We start from the raw sequence: 15,761 nt of genomic DNA on the forward strand, positions 1-15,761 counted from the left end.
GGCGGCGCCTTAGATCGCGCGGCTACCCCGCGCGGCACACTTGTCTTCTTCGATACTGTTATGATATCATTATTCTGGAAACACGACGAAAAGTTTAACAGTTATCGAAATCATGTTAAATACTACCACAAGTTCCGACTGACTTTGGTTGCAGTTATATCGTCGATAAATAATGAGATGTATGATCACAGACTCTTCGATGTTCTGTTAAACTCCAAATATAATGCAGTATCTGTTGTTTCTCCTTCATCGGCCATCTCCACCTCTTCTACCACACTCTATTGCAGCTCTACTTCGTCTTACGCTTTAGATATCCTCCTGCTACATCTCTGTTCTTTCTTACTTTTTGAAGTCCCCTCGCAATACTAAAACCTTGGAATCTCCCACACGTCTGCCTGACGGCAGTTTATGTTCAGGGGAGAGGGAAATGTAGAGAGAAAGAAACTATGATCCTCTTCAGAACGAGATCGTGGATCCACACCTGTCAGAATCGCTACGTCCAATCTTAAATACACTAAATAATCAAAAGTATCATCACACTCCTATGTAATGCGGAACTGACCACTATATGTCACGACAGGCGAAACCACCCTCATAAAAGGAAGCGGAGAGTGTTGTGCTGTCACTAGAGAAGCAGTAACATCAGAATGGATCAGTGAGCAGAGCTCAGTGACTTCGAGCATGGACAAGTCATTAGTTGTCACCTGAGTAACAAATACATCAGGGACAACTTAACTCTTTCAAAACTGCGCAAGTCAACTGTTGGTGATGTGTGATTCTTCAATTTCTCCAGCCGTATTTTATGACGAAATAAATCTCGGGTGAACAGCCTAGTATGAGTGTGCATAGGACACTGTTTGTGATGTGATTGTGAAGTGGAAAGGAGAAGGAACAACAACAGCTAAACCATGACCAGGTAGACCTCGAGCATTGAGGAGGCTGATTGTAAAAAAAAATCATATGAAAACAGCGCAAGGAAGCGTTAGTAACAGTCCAGCTAGAACAATGACTGAACGTAGGCAGTTAAAATGGATGGGATGTGATGGACAAGCAGCTCCTCTTAAGCCACAAATTGCTACTGACCATACGATACGTTCACTGCGCAATACCAATGGTAATATTACTGATGGCAGCACCACTAAAGCGGAGTTACTGAATACGGTTTTCCGAAATTCGTTCGCCAAAGAGGACAAAGTATGTGTATTCCGGAATTCGAATCAAGAGCGATGCTAACACGAGTAACTTAGACGTAGATATCCGTGGTGTAGCGAAGCAGCTTAAATCACCTCCGGTCTAGATGGTACACCAATTAGGTTTCTTTCAAAGAATTCTGACACAATGGTCCTTTACTTAGCAATCACAAACAAGCATCCTCTCGGCGAAAGATCCATATCAAAAGACTGGAAAACTGCACAGTTAACATCAATACTCCCCCCATAGGAGGTTCGAGTCCTCCCTCGTGCATGGGTGTGTGTGTCGTCCTTAACGTAAGTTAGTTTAAGTTAGATTAAGTACTGTGTAAGCTTAGGGACCGATGACCTCAGTAGTTTGGTCCCAAAAGAACTTACCACAAATTAAAAAAAAAAACACCAATACTGGAGAAAGGATATAGAAGTTATCCAATGAATTATAGACCCACATCACCGGCGTCGATTTGCAGTAGGATTTTGGAACATATAATGTGTTCAAACATTACAAATTACCTCGAAGGTAACGATATATGACATATAGTCAACACGGATTCAGAAAATATCGTTGTTGTGAAATGCAACTAGCTCTTTATGCGCACGAAGTAATGAATGCTATCGTCAGAGGATTTCACATCGATTCCTTATTACTAGATTTCCCGAAAGTTTTTGACACTGTTCTTCACAAGAGACTACTAATTAGATTACATTCCTGTGGACTATCACTTCAGTTGTGCGACTGGTTTCGTGATTTCCTGTCAGAAAGGTCACAGTACGTAGTAACCGACCCAAAATCACCGAGTAAAACCGAAGAGGTATCTGGCGTTTCTAGGTAAATTTCATAGCCTCTCTGCTATGACTAATCTATATAAAAGATTTAGGAGACAAACTGCGCAGCCCTCTTAGATTGCTTGCAGGTGATGCTGTCTTCTGCAGTGTAATAAACTAGTCAGGTGCAGCTTGGGAGGATCATGCTGTCAAAACTGATGCCACAGACAGGGAATCGTGTGACAGTATTCTGAACGCCTTGTCCGAAAATTACTTTGAGCAGATAGAGAGCCAATTTGTGAAGGTAACGTCTTAGATCACCAAACAACCAACAGCCTTATGAAGGAAGGAAGGAAGGAAGGAAGACTGGATTTAATGTCCCGTCAACATCGAGGTCATTAGAGACGTAGAGCAAGCTCGATTCGTGCAAGGTTGGGGAAGGAAATCGGCTGTGCCATTTCGAAGGAAACATCCCAGCATTAGCTATGAACTTATAGAATCAGTTAACACAGTGGAAAATATCAGTGATCATAAGGCTGTGATTGCAAATATGGTTACTGGTTTTACCAGAAATGTTGAGAAACGTAGGAGTAGGAAAATATTTTTGCTTAGCAATAGTGACAGGATACCAGATGCGGAGTATCTGAATATTCAGGTCTGATGACGTAGGTGTAGTGCTCAAATGGAAAAAATTCAAAACCATCTTTCAGTAGGCCTTAGACAAGTACGTTCGAAGCAAGGTCTTAAGGACTGAGGAAACCCACCATGATTTAATAGACCCACCGTGATTTAATAGCACTGCTAGAAAACTGCTGCGTAAACAAAGAGAAGTCAAAACCAAGCAGACGAACAATAGCTGAACGGAGCAAAAATTAGAGTAATGAGAGTATAAGAATGGCATTCAGTGACTTTGAAAATAATATTTTATCAACCAATCTGAGTATAAACCCCAAGAGGTTTTGGTCTTTTGTAAAATCAGTACCCGGTATTCACTTACTGGATAACCATACTGGCACCGAAACGGAAGATAACAGAGAGAAGGCCGAAATACTTAATTCGGTCTTCCGAATCACCTCGGAAGATCGTAACACAGTCCCTACTTCATCCATAGTACTAACGTCGAAGGGGCAGATATTGAGATAGCCAACTGCGGAATGGAAAACCAACTACATCGCTTGGTAGTGGGAAGGCATTAGGACCACTTGAGATATCTATAAAATTCTACAAAGATCATGCGAAAGAACTTGCTGCCTTTCTAGCAACAGTTTGTCTAGGTCACTGGAGCAACGAAGGGTAATTAGCGAATGGAAAAAAGCGCAGGCCATTCCAGTTTTCAAGAAGGACCGTGGGACGCATGCACACAATTGCAGCCCTATATCGTTGACATCAGCCTGTTGTAGAATCATGGAAAATGTTTTATGGGCAGGGATTATGCCGTTTTTAGACAGTGAAAATCTCCTCTGTAAAAAATTAACATGGATTCCGCAAGCAGAGCTCCTGCGGAACTCAGCTCGCTTTGTTCTTTCATGAGATCCATAGCGCTGTAGACAACGGCGCCCGGGTTGATGCCGGGTTCCTTGACTTCAGGAAGGCATTTCACACCGTCCCGCACCGCCGTTTAGTGAAAAAAGTGCGAGCTTATCGCGTATCAGACCAGACTTGAGAATGACTCAAGACTTCCTCTCAGATAGAATCCAACACGTCTCTCTTAACGGACTAAAATCGACAGATGTAAAGGTAATTTTGGAGTATGCCAAGAAAGTGCAGTAGTATCGTTACTGTTTACAATGTATGTAAATGATCTAGTAGAAAGCGTCGGAAGACTTTTCGCAGATGATGCGGTTGTCTATAAGAAAGTAGCAACGGCAGAAAACTGTATCGATTCGCAGAATGACCTACAGAAGATCGATGCATGGTGCAGACTGTGGCAGTTGACCTTGAGAGTAAGTAAATGTGACATATTGCGCTTATATTGGAAAAGAAATCAACTACTGCGTAACTACACTATTGAATCAAGAAACAGAAGCTACCGTAAAATATTTAGGAGTAACTGTCCATAGCAATCTTAAGTGGAATCACCACATAATACAAATAGTAGAGAAGACAGATGCCAGGAAGATTCATAAGAAGTATTTTAAGGAAATATAACTCATCCACGAAATAAGTGGCTTACATGGAGCTCGTTCGACCGCTTCTTATTTTTCATTAATCTGGGACCGTTACCAGGTAAGACTGATAAACGAGATTGAGAGAACATCCAACGAAGAGCGGCGCGTTTCTTTTGGTCGGCGCGAGGGCGTTTCAAAGATACTCAACAAACGTTGGTGGCAGACGGTACAAGAATGGCGCTGAGAATCTCGGACAGGTTTACTACTAAAATTTCGAAAGAGTACTTTCCGGGTAGGGTCAGAAACATATTACTTGCTCCCAAATTTATCTCATTAATGACCACGACAAGAGAATTCGAGAAATTAGATCCAGTACAGGGGTTTACCAACAGTCGTTGCTCCGACGCGCCATTCGCGTATGGATCAGGACGGGGGAGATCAGTTAGTGGTACCAGAAGTAGTACCCTCCTGCACACAGTACACTATATGTATATGGTGCGAAAAGTGGCGATTCTCTCTGAATAAGGAAAAGTATGAGGTCTTCGAAATGAGTAAGAAAAGAAAATCGTTAAATTTCAGTCACACGATAAATTACACAAATTTAGAGGCTGTCAGTTGAAGCAAATACTTAGGAATTACAAGTATGAAGAACTTAAATTGAGGAAGCCATATACACAATAATATTGTGGGGAAGGCAAACCAAAGTCTGCGTTTTATTGGCAGAACTGTTAGAAGATACAGCAGGTCTGCTAAAGAGACTGCTTACAGTACGCTTGTCCGTCTTTTGTTAGGATACTGCTGTGCAATGTGGCATCCTTACCAAATAGTATTGACGGAGGACATCATAAAAATCACAGTAATGAAATTATCGTGAAATAGGGGAAAGAGTCACGGATATGGTAAGAGAGTTTGGGTGGCAATCTTTAAAACAAAGGTGGTTTTTGCTGCTGCAAAATCATTGAAATTTCATTCACCAACTTCCTGCTCTGAATTCGAAAATATTTTATCGCCGCCAGGTTACAAAGGGATAATGATAATCGTAATACAATAAGAGAAATTAGCACTCATACAGAAAGATTTGTTAATTTTTCCCACTCTCGGCTAGAGAATGGAAAGATTGAGAAATGGTCTAAAGGTGGTTCGAAGAACCCTTTGCCAGCCCCTTAAGTGTGAATTGCAGAGTAGACATGTGGACGTAGATGAGGAGGTGCTACTACGGTATGATGGTGTTTTCTGTGGCCAGGGTGTGGTATCCTTATTGTCTTAAGAAAACGGTGAATGCGGACGAATATGAACACATGTTACAGCATTGTTTGCTGCGTACAACACAGAAATAGTTCGGAGATGATGACAGCTTGATGCCGCACTTTTGTCATTTTTCAGCATCTGTGAGGCAACTGTTTGTAGACAAAAACATTCTTGAAATGGACCAACCTGCCCAGGTTGCCGACCTGAATCCAACGGTACAACTTGGGGATGAATTAGAACGTCGTCTTCGCTCCAGAACCCATTTCCGACATTACTGCTTTCCCTGCTTCAGTTCTTGAGGAAGAATGGGCTACCAATAGTCCACAGACATTCAGATTCCCCACTGAAACTGTTACCAGCAGCGTTCAAGCCGTCACAAAGGCGGAGGGTATTAACGTAAACTAACAGGTGTCCGGATACTTTTCAACGGGTAGAGTGATGAACAAGGCGCAAACAAAATAAATTTGTTTTCGGATGGAGTCCGCCTTGAGCAAAACATATATTTTTTTCTTTTTGTTCTCTACTCAGACATATTTCGCTGAAGTTTAAGAGCCAAGAGTAGCTTTTATCTCCTTTCTTGTTACCACTTGCTGTGGTTTTCCTTTTTTTATGTTTTGCGATATACTTGCTTTCTTTTTACAGTTTGTGATTTTTTCTGGTTTCCCCATTATCTTCACTGTAAAAAACTGCTCTTTATAACTTTCACTGGCACTGTTTATAGACTAGGAAAACAAGACGGCGGACAAAACAAAACAGAGATTTTTTGGTGGAAGGGTATATGTCGGAATACAGTGTAACTGGTTAGTCTCTACAAAGTTGAGATTTAGACGTATAGCAAGATCAGAAACGAGTCTCAGCAGTGTAACGGGCAGTGCCATCGCAGTAAAGAGGAGCCGGCTACTGGAACCGGTTCCTCGTCGTCGCCGCCTTACCGTTCTCGTCTCTCTCTCTCTCTCTCACACACACACACACACCTCGACATCCAGGCCCACATTCGCAGGACGCGCAGCGAGGCAGCAGGAAGCCGGTGGCACACTGACCTTGAACGTGGAGTGGCTGAGCCTGTTGATGAAGTTGGCCGCCTCTCGGAACTGCGAGTTCTCGTACAGCAGGATGATGCGCTTGACGGCGAAGCGTGGGCTCACGTCAGCGATCGTCATCGAGCTGATGCGCGAGTCCAGCTCCTGCAACGAGACAAGGACGCGTCGCGTCAGCTGCGTCGCCTCTACACACCAACAGCTTCGCGCTGGCCACTGTGCAACCTAGATTCTGGAGCACAACTCCACGTCCCTTTTTGTCTTGTTTTGTGTTATTTGGTCTCCAGAGTTTGTACTCTGCACTACTGGCCATTAAAATTGCTACACCACGAAGATGACGTGCTACAGACGCGAAATTTAACCGACAGGAAGAAGATGCTGTGATATGCAAATGATCAGCTTTTCAGAGCATTCAGACAACGTTGGCGCCGGTGGCGACACCTACAACGTGCTGACATGAGGAAAGTTTCCAACCGATTTCTCATACACAAACAGCAGTTGACCGGCATTGCCTGGTGAAACGTTGTTGTGATGCCTTGTGTAAGGAAGAGAAATGCGTACCATCACGTTTCCGACTTTGATAAAGGTCGGGTTGTAGCCTATCGCGATTGCGCTTTATCGTATCGCGACATTGCTGCTCGCGTTGGTCGAGATCCAATGACTGTTAGCAGAATATGGAATCGGTGAGTTCAGGAGGGTAATACGGAACGCTGTGCTGGATCCCAACGGCCTCGTATCACTAGTAGTCGAGATGACAGGCATCTAATCCACATGGCTGTAACGGATCGTGCAGCCACGTCTCGATCCCTGAGTCAACAGATGGGGGCGTTTGCAAGACAACAACCATCTGCACGAACAGTTTGACGACGTTTGCAGCAGCATGGACTATCAGCTCGGAGACCATGGCTGCGGTTACCCTTGACGCTGCATCACAGACAGGAGCGCGATGGTGTACTCAACGATGAACCTGGGTGCACGAATGGCAAAACGCCATTTTTTCGGATGAATCCAGGTTCTGTTTACAGCATCATGATGGTCGCATCCGTGTTTGGCGACATCGCGGTGAACGCACATTGGAAGCGTGTATTCGTCATCGCCATACTGGCGTATCACCCGGCGTGATGGTATGGAGTGCCATTGGTTACACGTCTCGGTCACTTCTTGTTAGCATTGGCGGCACTTTGAACAGTGGACGTTAAATTTTAGATGTGTTACGACCTGTGGCTCTACCCTTCATTCGACTGTTGCCCTGGCCAGCACATTCTCCAGATCTCTCACCAATTGAAAGCATCTGGTCAATGGTGGCCGAGCAACTGGCTCGTCACAATACGCCAGTCACTACACTTGATGAACTGTGGTATCGTGTTGAAGCTGCATGGACAGCTGTACCTGTACACGCCATCCAAGCTCTGTCTGACTCAATGCCCAGGCGTATCAAGGCCGTTATTACGGCCAGAGGTGGTTGTTCTGGGTACTGATTTATCAGGATCTATACACCCAAATTGCGTGAAAATGTAATCACATGTCAGTTCTAGTATAATATATTTGTCCAATGAATACCCGTTTATCATATGCATTTCTTCTTGGTGTAGGAATTTTAATGGCCAGTAGTGTATTTAGCCATCGAAAACACATGTTTACCTGGAACACATAAATCTACTGATAAACTGCATATTTGCAGAACTTAACAAATAATATGACAAGTAAACTAGACATTTTTGTGTTTTCAATTCACACCATTTTTTATATTTAATAATTAGAGACACATATGAATTAAAATATGGATACTACAAAAACCTACAGATTTTCCCTTATACTCTTCACAAAATTCACAGTCACTTTATAAAGGCGAATGTCTTAACAAAACAAAAGAGAAGACGCTGATTGACGGAGGGAGGAAGCCATACTCACCAAAGTCTTCAAATATTCCGCTCGTTAATTGTCAAATTTCGGACACGGAAACAAGACGTAGTTTACATCAGCTTCTGACTCACAATCACACTAACAATCAGGGGAACCGTAAGTACTGACTATACACAACTGTACAGCAAACGAGACATGGTTAAAGCGGAATCGAACGATGGCGGAAATCGTCCAAATGTTTCCCTGTAAACCAGGGTCTTCCAGAAATTTGAGGTTATAATGCCGCATGATATCCATTTTCCGTTTATTTGGGACACGTTCCACATCTCCCACCACTTCTGCCTTCCATGGCTCTTAACTTGACGTAAGAAGTACGTATACAGTAATTTCAGTTTTTGTAGATGCAGCTTGTTTCGTTTAGACGTCAACTTCCCCATTATGGCCGATGCCAGCGTGGGAATACATCCATAACAGAATGTGTATCTGGACTCTCCATCTATAGCGAACATATTCCAGTACCGCATCCAAAATGTAATGGTTAGTTGTTTTATTCCATCTTCGGTGTTGAATATTTTTAAGAACACTCTGGGAGATGGATACGATCACAATCTTTAAGAAGGAAGTGAAAGGTACAAACTTGATTGCTCCCAAAATTTCCACCGTCTCCGCCCTAAAAATTGATGCACTTCTAGGCAGCTTGTAGGCTTTATTGACCTAGTTCTAAGGACATAGTAAAGCATATCCAGTACACTGCTCTTGTGGAATTTGGGATCCTTCGTTACATACGCGTATACAGATATAGCCAGACTACTGAACTTCAACGAGACGACTAAATTTGCAATTTACGTTAACACTCATCGAGCTTGACATATTACAATAAAAGACCGGAATCTGGCAGTTGAGCGTGTCAAGATCATATTCAAATAAAGGCAAATATGTAGAACATCGCATAGATTATGTGATGGGGATCTAGAGTCAAAGCTGGTGTATATGACCAGAATTGTACTTCTCTTGTTGGAGGCATCCGTAATTGGTAAATACAGTCTCTACTCTTATAGACAAGACTATCCACGAAGACCATGCTCTGAATGAAAGATTTATCCCTGTCACTTCAATCATCCATGCGAAACCAAAATTGCATTCTTCTTCCGTGACGTCCTAAAAGACATGGAACAAGGCAGTCCCGCAGATGACAGAGTTCTTTGACTTCCGAAAAGTATTTGACACGTTACCACACCAAAAATTATTAAAAATTACGATTACGTGGGGTATCGAGAAAAAGTTGTGAGTGGACCGAAGATTTATTGGTAAGGGGGATGCAGCATCTTATCTTGGAGGAGAGCCATCGGCAGAAGTAGAACTGACTTAAGCGTATCTCAGTGAAGTGTGGTAGGTTCTTTGCTGTTCATATAGTAAATTAATGTCCTCGAATTAGCAAACCCTCCTAGTGAGCACTAGACACGGGTTTGAATCCTGGCCTCGGTGCAAAGTTTCATTCAACGCTCAGTCTCCATACATACATCGACATATACAGGGTGAAGAAAAAATGCCGCACTTAGCAGTAGTATGCGATTCCTCATCCCATTTCAACTCAAAAGTGTACGTAATAAAATCTAGTCCCTCCAATAGGTTTAATAGAAATGTGATTTAAAAAACGAGGCTCTGGCAACGCTGTAACTGCTTGCATCGTCCCTAGGAACAGATAGCATGAACTCTGCGCTGTGCCATAGCTGCCTCATTAGCTCAGTGAGACGAGACAGCGCTGTGGGGAACGATATGCAGTTTCGCCGATGTTCGAGTGGCGTTCGCGTGAAACTTTTTATTTTCAGTTAAAGCATTAACTGTATCCAGTTTACATCTTCACAATGCTGTATCTTGTGTATTTCTTTCTGTTAGTTTCACCTTTATTTAAGAATTAAGACATAACATGAATTTCTTACAGACGTAACCGACCACTTTGTTTTGTCCACGATACTAATAAAGCCAAAAGAAAATACTAGTGGATATAGTAACATCGTTTGTATCCAGTGAAGTACAAAAAACACCATAGGTAGGCTACACTACATTGCAAATTGAGCTACTCAACGTAATTCCATTCTTAGGTGTGACGTCAAAACTTACCTTCACAGGGTCAGTACGTTCACTTTAGAGAAGATGTTCAGAGCGGCAAACACTTCGCCATTCGCTGGATCATACTTTCTTGCACCCTAAGCAACATATCTGCATCTACAGTTGCCGAATCGGCATGCACCCGGGCTATTAGGTCTTGTATATCAATGGGTGGACTGCTATAAACGTGTTCCTTTAAGTGTCCCCACAAATAAAAATCTTGTGGATTAAGGTCCAGGGAACGTGGAGGACAGAACATTGTACCTCCACGACCAATCCATTTCCTGGAAACGCTCCATTTAAATCGTTACACACATTCATTCCAAAGTGTGGCGATCCATCATCATGCTGAAACCATAGCTGTCGCAAATTGAAACTTTTCTAGAGCCTCAAGCAAAGTATTGCAAAAAATGTGCGATATAGTGGCACATTCAGCTTGTCCGGCAATACGTAAGGGCCCAAAATCACTCTTCCCACGACTCGAGCCTACAGGTTTATGCCAAAGCGTGCCCGAAACTCACGCTCATGGGTGAATGTGGGTTGTGCTCAGACCAATAATGGCCGGTGTGGAAGTTGAAAATCCCTCATGAGTGAAGCTAGAGTAGTCATTCCATATCAAGTTATTTTAAAATGTTCACTATCTTCCGGTTGGTGCAAAAGCCATTCACTAAACTGTACTCGCCGGACGCGGTCTTCTGGCCGATGTCGTTGAGTTAACGTGTAATGCTATGGATGCAACTCTTCATCATACAACACTTCAACTAGTTTTTGACATATCTGGAACTGTCTTGCAACATCACGGGCGCTCCACCGAGGTGATTGGTGAACGGTTTCAAGAATCGTGTTCTCTGTTTATGGAGTACTTCTAGTACTCGGACGACCTCTGCCCATTACTTGTGGGCGAAGATTGCCGGTTTTACGAAGGCGTTACTCCAGGTGACGAAATACATTCTTATCGGTATGGCACCTTTGAGGGTGCAGTGCAACATACGTACCAGCAGCAGTAGGAGCTTGGTTATCGGATGCACCCAGCACCAAAAGCATATGGACATATTCATCGTTTATTTACTCCATCGGGAAGTCGCCCTACACGAATTTCCGACAGGGCCAGTTATGGTTGTGCACTTTGCGGTCTGTAGACACATGCATGCAGTTTAATGGATCCCACAGTGATCTGATAGGCTATTGTCATGTGACAAAATGATGTCACACTTATACGTACATCAATAAAAGTTTTGCATCACCTCGGTTCTGAGAGATCCAGAACATGTACAGAAAATTGGAATAGAGATCAACATAAACTTCATCTCCGCCCTTTTTATTGCTCATGAAAACTACAAATTGCATGTTGTACCACCATACATCGAGGCCTTCAGAGGTGGTGGTCCGGATCGCTGTACACAACGGTACCTCTAATACTCAGTGGCACGTCTCTTGTATTGATGCATGCCTGTATTCGTCGTGGCATACTATCCAAAAGTTCATCAAGGCACTGTTGGTCCAGATTGTCCCACTCCTCAACGACGATTCGGCGTAGATCCCTCAGAGAGGTTGGTGGGTCACGTCGTCCTTAAACAGCCATTTTCAATATATTCCAGACATGTTCGATAGGGTTCATGTCTGGAGAATATGCTGACCGCTCTAGTCGAGTGGTGTCGTTACCATGAAGGAAGTCATTCACAAGATGTGCACAATGAGGGTAAATGAAGACGAATGCCTCGCCAATATGCTGCCGATATGGTTGCACTATCGATCGTACAGCCGTTTCGGCACCTTCCATAACCACCAGCGGCGTATGTCGGCCCCACATAATGCCACCCCAAAACAGCAGGGAACCTCCACCTTGCTGCACTCGCTGGATAGTGTGTCTAAGGCATTCAGCCTGTCCGGGTTGCCTCCAAATACGTCTCCGACGATTGTCTGGTTGAAGGCATGTGCGACACTCATCGGTGAAGAGAACGTGATGCCAATTCTGAGCGGTCCATTCGGCATGTTGTTGGGCCCATCTGTACCGCGCTGCATGGTGTCGTGGTTGTATAGATGGACCTCGCCATGGACGTCGGGAGTGAAGTTGCGCATCATGCAACCTATTGCGCACAGTTTGAGTCGTAACTCGACGTATTGTGGCTGCACGAAAAGCATTATTCAACATGGTGGCGTTGTTGTCAGAGTTCCTCCGAGCCATAATCCGTAGGTAGCGTCATCCACTGCAGTAGTAGCTCTTGGGCGGCCGGAGCGAGGCATGGCATCGACAGTTCCTGTGTCTCTGTGTATTCTCCACGTCCGATCAACATCGCTTTGGTTCACTCCGAGACGCCTGGACACTTTCCTTGTTAAGAGCCCTTCCTGACACAAAGTAACAATGCGGACGCGATCGAACAGCGGTATTGACCGTCTAGGCATGGTTGAAGTACAGACAACACGAACATTGTACCTCCTTGGTGGAATGACTGGAACTGATCGGCTCTCGGACCCCCTCCGTCTGATAGGCTCTGCTCATGCATGGTAGTTTACATCTTTGGGCGGGTTTAGTGACATCTCTGAACAGTCAAAGGGACTGTGTCTGTGATACAATATCCACAGTCAACGTCTATCTTCAGGAGTTCTGGGAACCGGGGAGATTCAAAACTTTTTTTCATGTGTGTAAATGACGAGAACTAGGGAATAGACGTGTGAAACATGAAAAAGGAACCTGACTGGAATTCGAACCGTAGCCGCAAGGTGGATGTGAGTTTAGTGTCTCAGGAGTCTACTCAGTGAGCTGCGACGGCTGTGCGTCTCCAAAGCATTGGGGACTGAGACCTCTCGCCAGGTTGCCGCCATACTCGCCGACGACGGCCATCAAGAGTAGTGCAGAAATGCGATTCGTGGCTGAAGACAGTGCGACGCTATTCATCAGCAGCCCATTCTTCCCGGTAAGGGCTCCTTCCAGATGACAACCTAGGCAAGTGACAGTTTCCCTAGTTCGGCTGCTGCAAGTGTCCGAACAATGGTGCGGAAAGACACACAGTGTTGCACAGAGTCCATTACTTGTTCTTGGATGACAGGGGAAGGTGTGAAGGGGTCACGATGTTCTACGTGCACAATACGACGGTTGTCCCTTCTGGTGGTCAGATGTGGTCGATCGGAAACTTGACGAGTATGGCTACACTCTTTTCCCATGTCTGCTCAATATCGGGCCACTGTCATATACGAATGTCCCCTAAATCTGTATACTACATGATTAGATCAGCTCGTTAAATGGAAACCCGCAACGAGACAATTCTAAAACTTTGTCAACGGCTCATAACGCTGCCTCGCGAGAACATACGGTATCTCCGTGTCCTTCACAGTAATCGCTCATCATATGACTCTGTTGATGCCTCGTATATACCCTACCTGTCCTGTTAACAACACGAAATATGAATAAAACTAATGCACTTTAAAATCCGTGCTACCTGACACTGAGAATTTCCGCTCTGATCATTTACATATCCGCCGATGGTGCGTACGTGTACGAAGTTACGGTGACATCCGACCGTGTCTTCAGGTGTCCCACTCTTTTCGTCAGGCAAGGTATGAGTATGATGAAGCACAAGTTGAAGAAATCTGCACAGATATTCAGTCAGATTTTGATAAGATATCAAATTACAGGAAAGATTGGCAATTCTCTTTAAGACCATTTCAAAAAACGAAAAACCTAGCGTACTATGTCTACAATGTCAATGAGTCACAACCGGAATCGGTCACTTTTAACAGGTACCTAGCTGGGATAATCTGTGTGATATCAGAAATAGAATGTTCACGTAGGCTCAAATACAGATAAAGCAAATGACAGATTTCGATTCATTGGTAGTATACTTGGAAAATAGAATCAGTCTGCAAAGGTGATTGCTCACAAAGCACTCGCGCGACCCATCGTAGATTACGGCTCAAGTTTATGGGAGCCATAACGAACTGGACTATCAGGTGATATTGGACGTAAACTAAGAAGATCACCACTTGAGATCACATGTTTGACTCTTTCGAGGTGTCAGTACAGCCTGGCAGACGCTTGCAGACAGGAGCCAACTATCCCTCGAAAGACTGCTTAAAAAGTTTTGAGAAAAAAATGGCTCTGAGAACTATGGGACTTAACTTCTGAGGTCATCAGTCCCCTAGTACTTAGTACTACTTACACCTAACTAACCTAAGGACATCACACACATCCATGCCCGAGGCAGGATTCGAACCTGCGACCGTAGTGGTCGCGCGGTTCCAGACTGTAGCGCCTAGAACCGCTCGGCCACTCCGGCCGGCAGTTTTGAGAACCGCCTGCTTTTCGCTCTCTTAGGAACATTAATATATTACGCAAACAGTCGTTTAAGAAATTACTCTTCCCGCGCTCTATTCGTGAGTGAAATGGGAAGATGACCTGATATGGGAAGTATCCTTTACCAAGTATTTCACGGCGCTTTGTAAAATATAAATGTAGATGTATAGGGTGGTCGTAGTTAAACTTTCGCTACTTGAGAGGGCCCCCATGAAAATCGAGTTATCACAGGAAATAAAACTTTGTAGAAACATTTGTAAGTCAAGTGTAAGAGAAATATTGATTAAACCATTGAAAGAACTGCATTTTAATTTCCACTTGGGAGCGTAACATTTGTTACATGCATACCACGTATCTGTTCCAGGATGCAAACGTTGGTCAATGTGACGACCGTCTGCATGTAAAGTTTGTAAGGATACCATTTCACAGTTGTTCACAGCACGTATCGTAAGGTGAATCATAGAATTTTCAGCTGTCGTGACACAGCTCGTGCACTGTTCGAAGATTGCACCTTGCGTTTAGCATTCTCACCCATGGAACACTAACTTCTTCATCAATTTGTGGCGTAACTGGCCCGCAACCTCTCCCACGAGAAATTCCAAAATCGCCAGTAAATTCGAACTTCGTAATCATGTTCTTCAACCCCATTGCGAAAAGAGGGTCTTACAGTATTCCTTTAATGCATCGATACTCGCGACGAGCAGCAGCACTGCTGCTGCTGTTTTGATAAAACAACTTTACGCGAAAAGCCCTGCTCACCTTGTCCAGACCCACACTGACTGTATGCAACTGTAATGCGCACTGAAGCTTATGTTGCAATCCCACGTCGCCGTACCGGTAACAGCGCCTAACGGCAAGTCACAACACTAACACTACTAACTACGCAAATCCTGCAGCGCACAGTGTGAACATCATTCCTATGAAACTGATTAACCACACGGTACATAGTTTTCTTTCTATACTGGCTCAAGTAGCGAAAGTTTAATTATAACCACACTGTATGTAGATACTAATAGCATCAGTACCGAAAACAAGTACTCGATTATTTCATAGTTCACGATCACTGCGGAGCCTAGGTCTCTGGGTTTTATCTTCTGTATTTTAATATTTGTTAAAACACAATAAAAAGTATAGTTGGACCAACTACGCT

General features: G+C 43.9%; 1 protein-coding gene across 1 annotated transcript in view; it reads right to left on the reverse strand.

The window, feature by feature from the left end:
- LOC126253035 (uncharacterized) overlaps positions 1 to 15,761 on the reverse strand; it is a 449,954-nt gene that overhangs the window by 381,181 nt on the left and 53,012 nt on the right. The window contains exon 2 of the mRNA XM_049954103.1: positions 6,352 to 6,495. Within this exon, the coding sequence (XP_049810060.1) occupies positions 6,352 to 6,495 (144 nt within the window). The remainder of the gene's footprint in view (positions 1 to 6,351; positions 6,496 to 15,761) is intronic.

The sequence above is a fragment of the Schistocerca nitens genome, chromosome 4 (assembly GCF_023898315.1).
Source record: "Schistocerca nitens isolate TAMUIC-IGC-003100 chromosome 4, iqSchNite1.1, whole genome shotgun sequence".
NCBI lineage: Eukaryota > Metazoa > Arthropoda > Insecta > Orthoptera > Acrididae > Schistocerca > Schistocerca nitens.